The sequence below is a fragment of the Sceloporus occidentalis genome, unplaced genomic scaffold, assembly GCF_023333645.1.
Source record: "Sceloporus occidentalis isolate IW3139 unplaced genomic scaffold, rSceOcc1.0.p SCAF_134, whole genome shotgun sequence".
In the NCBI taxonomy this organism is placed as follows: Eukaryota; Metazoa; Chordata; class Lepidosauria; order Squamata; family Phrynosomatidae; genus Sceloporus; species Sceloporus occidentalis.
In genome coordinates, this window is record NW_028317114.1 from 1,342,156 (window position 1) to 1,354,052 (window position 11,897).

The following is an 11,897-nucleotide window of genomic DNA, read 5'->3' on the forward strand; positions in this document are numbered from 1 at the left end:
ATTTAAACCTGAATATAAGGATGCTTGCACAAACTTTTTAAAATACGTAACTGTCTGAGAAGGAACCTATGTGCCCTTGAAAACTAGTCCTTGAACATGAGTTATACAAAAAGTTATCACTATCCTCTACATATCCCGTCTTCTTTGTCCATTTACTTGAAGAATTAAAACTTCACGATTAAGCAATGCATCATGCCTTACACCAGCTGTGTTTTTGCCTATGGCTATGGGGGTGGACGTAGTTTTCTCATGTTAAGGAATGATTTTCCTAATCAATCTGTAAGGGTCCCCTTTGGACCACTGGAGACCCCATGTAGCTGCCTAATCTGCTTCTAACGTAGCTCCACACCAGGATTTGGAGATGTTACATATACTTTACTCCAGAAACGGCAGCTGCTACCCACCTTGTAATCAGCTTCCACTATGAGAAAGGTGGCAGCGACTGCCAGGGACAGTACGGATGCAGTGGCTCCCCAGTGAAGTGGGCAGGACTGAGGGCATTTGATTTTAACAGTCCCTGCATGCTGGAAGGGTGGCTCTTGATATAACAGTGTCTGATTCCTGGGCTATAGCAGGCATAAAGCGATTATTCCTGAAAGCTGATCTAACAGATGTACTTTAATTAGACAAAATATTACCAAATGCTATGTGCAATAAACTAATGGAGAAGCTGTAACTGAAACATCAGCAGCATTATCTCCTGCCTAAACAGAACCACACTAGAGGTTAAATGTATGTAGCAGGTTTATTTATCAAACAAGCAGTTGCAACATATGAATTCACCGGCTTCACTATGTTTTACGAGCGGCCCATTCTAATGAGCTTCTGCTGGTGGCACGCGTGGAAAGAAATCTCCAGTTAACCATAGTAATGTTTTATGCAGCGAAGACTGAAACAACATGGCATGTTCAGATCTCGTTTGATTTAAGACAATTAGTTCTTATTAGACTAGTGCAGGGGTAGGCAATATTCGGTTCTCCTGATGTTGTGGACTACATCTCCCACAATGCTCTTACAGGCAAGGGAAATGTAGTTCACAGCATCTGGAGAGCCGAAGGTTGCCTACCGCTGGACCAGTGCAATCGTATTCAGAACACAAATGTTGCATTTTCGTTCATCAAACCAAAACAAAGGAATATGACGGTCGATAAACATGCACAAAGACGCGCGCCGCACAGAATCCTTGTTTCCTCGTGCTTGTATCTATACTAGGCTAGCCTATTAGTTAAGACAAAACCCCTAAATATCTCCTAGCTAATCTCTCTGCCCCCCCCCATGTGTCACTGACTCTAGGCTATCTTACGTCTTCCATAGTATAGCCGGGGGTTAATACGGGAATGCACAAGGGAGAAAAAGCTAACTGTTTGAGAAAAATAGGTCCCCAGCATTCTAACCCGAGTTCAATGCCTGCGACCAATAGAGTCGCTCTTAACGGACCTTTAAATCCTGGCTCTAAAGCTGGGTTTCCTGCTTGGTGATTACCTGCCCTGATGAAGGAGAGATACATCTCGGCTAAATGAGCGCCAGGTTAGCGTGCTAGGGATCTATTTTTCTCACACTATTATTCATCTTATTAAGGCGAACATAAAAGACTACGCCGGCGCCCAAACCTAGTAGTAGGAGGATGAAGGGAAAAAACAGACTCTGATGACACCTTTCTTACTTTTAAACCAAATATCTTCAAAACAGTAACTTTTTGGACAAGACTACCATTGCTGCGCACAGCGAAGATAAAAAAATTATTAGATCCCCCGCTGATTTTGTACATTTGACAAAGACATGATCAGACTATAATTTTGATGGTAGGTTTATTTTAACAGTGAGAGAGAACAAAAACAAAAAATCCAGAATAACGCATTTCAAATAAGCCAAAGACACACGGTCAAAGCAACAAAGGAGGGGCTCAAGAAGAAGGCACTCCTGAGATGTCTGCAAACCTGGTGGCCAACTACAAAACACGTCTGACCTCTGATTGCCAAAAAGGGTTTTGCCACTAAGTACGAAGTCATGTTTTACAAAGGGGTTATAAATGCAAATCAATTTATAACATATTTGAAATGTGTTATTCTGGATTGTTTTGTTGTTATTCTGTCTCTCACTGTCTAAATAAACATATATAAAATTATAGACTGATCATGTCTTTGTCAGCGGACAAACGTACAAAATCAGCAGGGGATCAAATTGTTTCCTTCACTGTAGATACTTCACAATAATACACATTGTGTATGAAAAGGCAATATTTATTTACTGTATTTTTATGACAACAAATGAACTAAGGAATGAAATTTGATAAAATGCAAAATTACAAAATAAATAAAAAGTTAATGTTACACTTAATGAAACTGTAACAGAAAACATCTTATTACAAATCATCGTGTGCAGTGGTCGGTACTGTTATATGCATGTAGTCATAATTTAGATTAAAATTAATGTTTTTTTTAATAACACCTGGAAAAAAGGAAACAAAACTTACATGGCAAGTTAAGAATGGCAGAAATAATTTAACATAAAAAAGAGATTGATAAACATGTAAAAATGAATACAAGACCCTTATTATCATATCAGAATATACAGTAAATATTCAATAAAGTGCATCTCTGAAAGACTTGTCAGGCAAAATAGTATATTTTGTCCAATATAAAAAACACTTAAGAAGAGGTGTCAAGACAACAAAAAAAAATCATTGCTGTGAAATATCTTTAAAAAATCTTTAATCATTCAATAAAAAGGATCATAAAGGTGATGGTCACAATAACAAACTTCTGTGACTCGGTAAATCCTCTGTGTTTTAAAACGCTAGACGTCACGACGTGATTTGCAAATCCTTCGCTTGGTTTCGGTATGAACCAAACCAGTCAAATCTTCGGAAGTTTTGATGCAGTGATGACAGGGTTTGCTTCTTCAAGATATCTCCTTCCTGCTGTCTTGTAGTCATATGAACAGTTGTGAGTTTCAGCATAGCGATGCGTGGCGCAGAAGTTATTCCCGCATCTACAAAAAAAAAAAAAAAAAAAAAAAAAAAAGTATATTATTTATAATTACCGGTAGATATTCTAAAGCTGGGCTGGGCAGAAAGTGGCCACCTCCATTTCCCCATGATGCTCAGCTACCCATAAAATGACCACCTGTAATCATTTAAATAGATTTTCAGAGATACTAGATATATTTTTTTTTTTAACAAAAAAAACCCCAAAAAAAACAGCCTATTATAAACCATATTTCTCCCATTTCATGTTACCACAGACAAAGATTGGATCACAATAAATAGTCATGAATCTTAAATAATCTACTACACACAAATAGTTACCTGCACTCAAAACTGGTCACCAATCCAGTTTTCTTTCTACAAAAGAAACAGTGCTTTGTGGTCTTCTTCTTGATGCAAAGAGTAGATTTAACAGGAGGTAAGATATATGGGGCTTCAGCTGTAAAACAGTAAAGAACTTACAGTTTAGATTGAAAATAATGTTGTAAATAAAGGTGAGCTTTTTCACAGTGTCCCTGCACTTAGCATAATTAAACAGTTTTTTCACCAAAACGGTGTTGCTGTAATGCCTCGATGTGGAGATCGGCATCAGGGACCATGTCTGGCCTTAAGGGGTTAAGTAAATAGACAACATGCTGTATTCGAAGAGTATGTTGCAATTAAAAGCATTTTCTTGTCTATGTTTGTTGTTATTTACAGCATCAATCAATGAAGTTGAATAATGCGTCACGTGCGATGCCATCTGTGCTGTGTTTAGCTCTTGAAGAGGCTTATCGAATAGTAGAGGATCATGAGTAGGTCTCAAAATATTACTTGTGGGAGTTCCCCTTTACAAATGACAAAACAAAGCAAAGTATTTTACCTATGACTTTTCCTGTAGCTGCGTTGTTAATGCTCACTCCATGAGGACGCTGAAGGAAAAAAAAAAAAAAATGTCTTTAAGATAACATAGCCATTTTTTAAATCAACCGGTTTCCTATAGAGACAACTAAAAATGAAAGTCTGTAAAATGTGTGTTATATTATCATCGTCCCATTGGCAGTGAAAGTGAGATATATAGATCACTGCTTTGATTAATCAGTCTGAATTTAGTAATATATACAACATGCAGGTTTGACAATTTGTAAAAAAAAAAAAATAAATAAAATAAAAAAAAAAAAAATTGGAAAAAGAAGCCACTGATTATGGAGCGCTTAATACGGCAATATATTTCCAATTACTCTAGATAAATTGCTGTCTCTTGGATAACAATGCAGTATTTCATAGTTCTAAACATAGCATCAGTTTAGCTACTCACCATGAACAAATCTGCATTGTCATTAAAGGATTCCATCCTTTTAAAGGTCTCTTCTTGAGTATACTGTTGGCTGGTAGAATGAGCAACAGCAGAAGGCTGAAGTGTGTCTGGGTTACTGGAGCGCTGAAAACTGTCCCTACTTGTGCCTCGAGCCAGCGAAGCAAAGAACTCCAGATTTTTTAAAGTGCCCACAGGTTCTTTGGAAGCCCTGTTGGCCAATTCTGTCATGTCTCTGGCTTCCATTTTGGAAACAACATCTGATCTGTTGCCTGGAGTATCAACTTTAACACCTCGAAATCGTGTAGTCCTAGAAAATGAAGGGTCGTCCATGTTGTGAATTTCTAAAGAACGAAACAGGCTATGTGATGCAGTAGGTCTTAAGCTGCCAAACTCAAAACATCTGGGCTGATGGTGTGAATCGGAGAAGGAGTTACGGCTTATCTGCGCAGGAAAATGTATGGGCGATACAAATTTATTCCTTGGAGTACTTAGCTCCTCATTGCTGATAACTCCACTTTCCATTGCTTCAGAGTTTAAAGCTGTGGACAGAGCTTTACGACGAGTCTCTGCGGTATGAGATTCTTTGTGTCCTTCAGCGCTTCCAAAGTCAGGTTTCGCTTTTCCTAAGTTGTACAAGTCTCCATACTGTTCAGAAGGTCCACCTTCGGTTACCAAAGCAAACGAATCAGCAATGGGTCTGGTCTTTTCTTCAGCAGAGAACACGTTTATATTCTGATTAAAGATGGTGTCCTTCTCTGTTGTCAACATGTCTTTTTTAGGCAAAGGTGAAATAGGAGGGAGAAGAGTATTCTTGCAGGGCCTGGTGTTTTCCAGTTCTACTCTGGAAATTTTGGGTGGTAAACCAAAACTATTAAGTGGGGGAGCCAACACAGAAGTATTCCAGGTGTCATCTTCTGTTAAACAGTCAGAAGTAATGGTTGGTATTGTTCTACTAGCAGCCGTTAGCGTAGAATGGGAACACTCTGAGGAATGTGGTTTTCCAAGAGGCAAGCAAGACTCTCCAATGTGAGGAAGAACTCTTACTCTATATTTGTGCCGCACAGTTGTCATGTTGCTTGAGGCACGTGGAACCACCGGAGGCCTTGGCTTTAACTTCAATGTAAAAAAAAAAAAAAAAGAAAGAAAGTGTAAAATTACAAGGTAGCAGGACAATAACTAGAGGAGAAAGATGGCTATGATTTTTCCTCAATTCAATACAGGAACAAGTGTTCAACATAGACAATCAACTACAAATCTAGTATTAACAAGTTTAAATGAGAGTTTAAACCCCTAAAAATATAAAGTTGCATTTTATTTTTAATAAGTCATTTAGACTATGAGAGATTTTCCAAAATGGCTTTAAAAACCTTTTTATTGAGGTTCATGTTCTTCATCTTCGATTTTAATAACTTCATTTTGTTCATGGTGATTGAATTCTCTTTTAACTGTTGGACAGACGGACACGCCTCATCGTCATCTTCAGGGTATAAGTTATAAACCGAACCTCCACTACAAAGAAGACGCAGACATTTCTTTTAGTGCTTGAACATTAGCTCATGCAACATACATTGGCAAAAGTGCGGTAAACTAATGCTAAAAGTAACAGTTAAACAGAGGTGCAAGAATTGAATGAAAATTCATAACCCTCTGCAATTGAGTCATACATGATTATTCGCAAGATTATTTACTGATCGATTACTTAATACTTACCTGGGTGACTCAGATAACGGAGTTAGGGTGCCATCGCCTCTGTCTACGACACGGAAGAAATTCAACCGATTATCTTCTCTATGAACCAAAAATGTAACCGGCTTATTTGAGGGGCTTTTGTCCCACATCTCCTCCCGTAAGGGATCCATGTGCTCTGACATTTCTCTGATGGAGTCGTCAAGAGGTACTGCATTGAGAAAAAAAAACAAGGCTAACATTAAGATATTACAGTACAAGAAACAAAAATATATCTTAGCAGGGCAAGCAAAGGATTTCCCATAGAAACAATTTGTAGGGCAAAGGGAAGCTGCTGAGGGGATTTCACTCGCATAAGTTTTTGAGTTCCAAAAATTTTTTGGAACCCAAACCCCAAAGTCACCAGTGATTTCTCTGCAATGCCACTCCTATAAGCAACTCTCCCAAAAAAAGAACTGAAGACGCTAAAACATATCACTGTGTATTCCTTGTGTATCTTCAAATGCAGTTTTTTTCCTCCAGACAACTCATTTTACATATATTTAATTTCATTCCCATTCACAAAACACATTTTAAAGACTACAGCCTCCAAATTCACCTACCTCTGTGAGTAGCCCAAGAGCCGACACCGCCTAGGGCAGAATGTAGTATTTATGAGCATACTCATAACCATATCTTCTTTATAAAAAGTGTTCATTTTGTATTACAGGGGCCACAATATTCCTAAAAAGGTTCATTATAAAAGCTTTGTTCTTAAACACTAGTCAGGTAGTTTGCAGAACACCATCTATGTTTTACATTTGGTGCAAAACAGGCATTTAGTAGTAATTACATCCCCAATAGTTAGAATGTCCCACAAAGGACAAGAAGGAAGCTGGCTAATATATACTTACAAGAAATGCAACAAGAAAGTGCTTTATGCGGCTTAAATAGATTTTAAAAAAATTCCATGAGAAACCAAGCAAAAATTAATCTTGATGGCAATCCAAATTTTCAGTTTCTACTCTTTACAGAGTTCTCATCTTTTTGAGAAAACTGCTCATGCCAAGTATGCTAAAACCCGTTTACAATTATTTTTTGAATTTTTAAAACATTTCCCAAAGAAAAAGAAAAAAAGAAGAAGGTTAATGATAATTTTTGAATTAAACACGGTTGTCTCTGGTCTGCGTGCTGAAAGTTTACTATTCAAAATACATACAATGACCGTTTCATACCATTGGCTCTCGTGTTATGATGTTCTACACACAGAACAAGATACACGTTACCATCTCCCACTGTTGAATTATTCGAGACTACCTATTATCTCTGCTAATCAGCTTCACAGTTTTCCCGCTGTACCCTGAACTAAACATGTATAGTCAGCAATATAGTCAGCAAGTCCACAGCAATATGGGACTCAAAATGTCTCACTGCACGGCAACATTGTTATAAGCATCAGAGTCATTTTGTCCTACTTTTGCATGTTTGCTATGATTTGCTAGTGTCAGACACTTTGTGTATGTTTAAACTGATGGAAGTTTAATATGTGTGTATTTACACTTAGGGGTGTACTCACTTTTGTTGCCATGGTTTAGACATTAATGGCTGTGCGTTGACAGTAAATTTACACTGTTATACAGGCTGTACATTCACTACGTTACACTGCAGCAGAGAGTCATTTCTTCAGTGTTTGGGCTATACTCGCTTTATAAGACTACCCCTCTACCCAGCATACAACAACCAGCCAATCACGGCAAGCGATGTACCTTACCGGTGATTGGCTGGTTGTTATACAGACATACATACATACATACATACATACATACACTACCCTTACACACACATATATATCTACACATACGCCTGTCCATACATACACATTTATACACTGCCCTCAACACACACACACAAGCTTACAAACACACACTGACCATCTCACACCAACATACATACACTACACTCACACCCCTTTCTCCCCATCTCTTACCTTTCTCATCTTCTATCTTCCATCCAGTTGTGGGAGCGTGAGGTCTGTCATTTCAGACCTCTACTTTACTGCTCCCTCATCACAACGCGCCGGAAATTGCAGAGCGCCGGGATATGACGTCATCCCCACGCCCGGCATCAATAGCCGGCGCGTAGTGATTAGGGAGCAGGGAAGCTGAGGTCTGAAATGCCAGACCTCGAGCTCCCTAATGCTGGGCTAGTTAGAGGGAGGTCGTGATCTCCCCAACCAGCCCTGCTGATCGGGCGCCTGCTGATGAGGGCTAGTTGGGGAGATCACGATCTTGCACCTACCTCGGCGCGGCCCTGAAGACCGGCCCAGGGGAGGCGGCTTCTCTGCTCGCCCCTCCCCTAGAGGTTCGTGGCTTCGTGGGAATCTCCGGCTCGGTAAGTACCTGGTTAGTACCCGGCGTATAAGACGACCCCCGACTTTTGAGAAGATTCTCTGGGGTTAAAAAGTCGTCTTATACGCCGGAATATAAGGTAATAAAATATTTACAAAAATGTGAGCGGCGTACTCACTTTTGTGTGTTACTGTACGTACGTATGTATATTTGAAGACATCACAATTTAAATGGTGGCGTTGGAAAAAGAAGTCTTATTATAGCAGTTCTACATGCGTGGACTTCAACAGAACATCTATTCAAATAATTCAGTCTACATTTTCACCTTCCAAAATACAAGTGATGACAGATTCTTCCGCCATGGGTACTTACCCCTGCGTGTATTAATGGGACCACCTCTCATTGCCAATACCAACTTCAGAGTGCAGCCTTCAGAGATGCTATGTAAGAGAACAGATTGTGCATTGTTAATTGTGTTAATTGTGAAAATAACAAAAATAGAAATAGTTCCTTGAAGCAAAGCAAGTACGTAGCAGATACTCACTTGTATTCATTTAAGCTACACTTATCCTCTAGTTCTACACTTTTCCAAATTAAGTGCTGCTGTGAAACTGGAATGCCTAAAACCAAAAATAAACCACGAGAACATATTAATGCAAATAAAACACACTTTACGTTCCATGAATTAATCTACTTTTTTCTCTGTTTGTTTAGACAGATTAAAACAAGAACAATTAGAATGGCTGAAGAACAAAACACGTGATACGGGCAGGACCCAGTTGTGCTCAAGGTGAATGGATTGATAATCTGACATTTTCTCAGATACTAAAGTGAAAATTATGGTTCCTTGAATGGCATCAAGTTGTCCAGGTTCTTATGGAGCAAAGCTTCCCCAGCCCTATGATGACCATCACCATGCTATGAGTTTTTTTTATTTATGCGACATAAGTAGGCCTGTGTTCTCCAAGCATGTTTTGACTCTCATATCTCGAGGAACATCCAAAGCCACATGGCAAGCGCCTAACAAGCATCCGTGCTCTTATTAGACAGTGGTTCAAGACTATTTCAGTGGCAAGTAATAGTGGTCTTTAGACTTGCTCTTTAACCTCATCGCTGCTGAAAGTATTTTTGGTCTTTATTTCTCCTCATTAACCCCAGCATTGCTGACTACTTTCCTGAACTTTCATCTACTTGCTTTTGCCAGTAACGTAACTTATTGACATTGCTGGCGATTTCCTGCATCTTGATTTCCTCACCGTTGATCCTAACACATTACCTTTAATCGCACAACGTTCACCAGTGGACAATTATGTTGTATATGTTATATGTATTGTATTATATGTTGCGGCAGATAACATGGAAATGGTAGGCAGCCCCCATCATTGGCCACCATTGAAAATAGGCATATTCCCTGTTGGTTGTAGGTTATATGTTGAATTATCTAGCACACAGAACAAGTAAAGCACCAAACCTTGGTGTTAATTGTTATTGCAGACTAGATTTTAAATACTTAAAACCCCCAAATAATCTGCAGAAAATAGAAAATACTTGTTCACGCAGCTACTTGGTATTGTCTGATCATTGGATTATCCTACACGTCCTTCAGAGAAGCCAAATAATGCCTTACTGGAATTTGTTACCTCCTGCCAAGCTCAAAACATTGAATTTACTAAAGCAGGCTTAACCGGAAGTATCAGGTGTTTACAGAGCTCACCATAGTGACGGTACGAAAACTGGGGCATGCGTATGAACGTGCAAAACAATGCAGAACTTGCAAGGACTAGAAGACAGGCGATACCGTTGAGCTAATGCTTAGGTATTCATGTAAAAAGAAATGCACAGTAAGACTGGGTCTGCTTCTGCAGAGAAGAGACAATCTAGTGTATATCGCAGGCTTTTTGGAATGAATGCAAACTATTTAGTGTATAAGGCAGAGGTCTATACATCTTCCAGCATCGAACTCCGACAGCTCACTCATTTTTGCTCTTTGTAACTCATTACCGCGGTAGAATTATCTACGATATCCTCACACATAAGTAGCTCAAGCTGCTGGTGAGAGGATCCAGAAAGCATTTAGGAGCAAAAAATAAATAAAATAAATAAATAAATAAATAAAACACCTACTCTCAATGCAAAAGTTTGATTTAGCTTTTACAGTTTGCCTTAAGGGTTAGAATTTTAAAGTTTGTGTTTTCATGACATGCCTGAATTGTCTTGAAAGCATACACTCAGTCCCCATTATTTGCAGGGTTTAGGTTACTAAAAAAAAACCCCTGTGAATACGGAACCGATCGTCCTATGGGGAAAAGGGGGGTTAGCGAGGTTCCTCAGGACCCTGTTTACCATACCCTTTTGGTATTGATCGCCAAAAAAAAAAAAAACCTCATCATTTCATGTATTGTTCTTGTAAAATAATTCGATACATTTATCCTATCTGCTGCATTCCGCAATAGGTATCTCACAAAAATAGGTTACACATCATCTTGCACAAATAAGCAAATCGGTGGATACAGAACACAGCATGGATTTACTTAACAGAAAAAAAACAAAAAACAAAAAACAAAAAAAAAAAAAAAAACTTAAACACACTTTAGGCCTTTAAATAAACTTGTCGCTACATTTTAGGAGTTTGGGACCTGAAACAACCAGAAGGGGATGCACAATGCTCGTGCTTACGCTCAAGAGGCAATGATGGGCAACAGACAACGAGAGTTAGCAGTGCAGGTACCATGACCTCAAGTATTAGCAAGCACTACATTTTGTTTCTCTGTTTCACACAGGTCGCTTCTGATGGAGCGTTTGACACATTTACATTATATCTTCATAGTTGCTAATCAGAAAGTGTAACTACTGTCCTGCCGGAATACAGAACAGGCAGGCATCAAACAATCAGAAAAACATAAAACTCAAGAGTTTAGTAATCTAATTTCAACAAACACAAACCCATATACAGTTTACAATCTTTTGTAAGGTAAGATAAGATTACCTTCTAATCGCTGAATTTTGGCTTTCACAGAAACCACGGTTTCAAAGGGCGACACTTGCAACTCAAAGCATGTTCCTGTAAGGGTTTCAATGAAGAGTTCCATTGTGCCATAAAATGGAAGTTTGTAGCAAAGTGATCCACAGTTCTCTTTGTTAAAAAAAAGGAGGATCCTTCTTATTTGCCATCGCTAAAAGTCGAAGGGGGGAAAAAAAACAAGAACAACGTTAAAATTAGGACATCTTGCTTTCATGTTGAAATCTAGGAAGATAAAAGAAAGAGTGCCTGTCAATTTATACATGTTATAGTTCAGAACACTAATGGTTTACATAATAGCATTTATAGTTAAAAATGATAAATATTAGACATCTAATTAAGAGTATACCAAGGGAACACCAATAATAATATACTTAGGGATTGCTTTAATGCACCTCTTTTCACCAGCCTATCGCTCCCATTGGTGAAAGAACACGGATACACCCAAAACTGATTAAACTGTCAACGTAACATGGCACAGATTTCAAGCATTATCTAAATAAGAAACACGCGCTTGATGCGTGCATTTCATATGTCTCTCGCTGGCTTGAAATTAAGTCGGTGGGACACGTCCCACAAAAG

At 38.7% G+C, this 11,897-nt stretch overlaps 1 protein-coding gene across 1 annotated transcript; it reads right to left on the bottom strand.

The window, feature by feature from the left end:
• Positions 1-2,855: 2,855 nt before the first annotated feature.
• LOC149281350 (AN1-type zinc finger protein 4-like) lies at positions 2,856-11,467 on the bottom strand. Its single transcript, XM_089499395.1, is given in 10 exon segments — positions 2,856-2,991; positions 3,308-3,425; positions 3,849-3,897; positions 4,284-5,396; positions 5,642-5,792; positions 5,994-6,180; positions 8,669-8,736; positions 8,841-8,916; positions 11,283-11,442; positions 11,444-11,467. Coding segments are annotated over 10 exon segments (2,082 nt in total).
• Between the last annotated feature and the right edge of the window lie 430 nt (positions 11,468-11,897).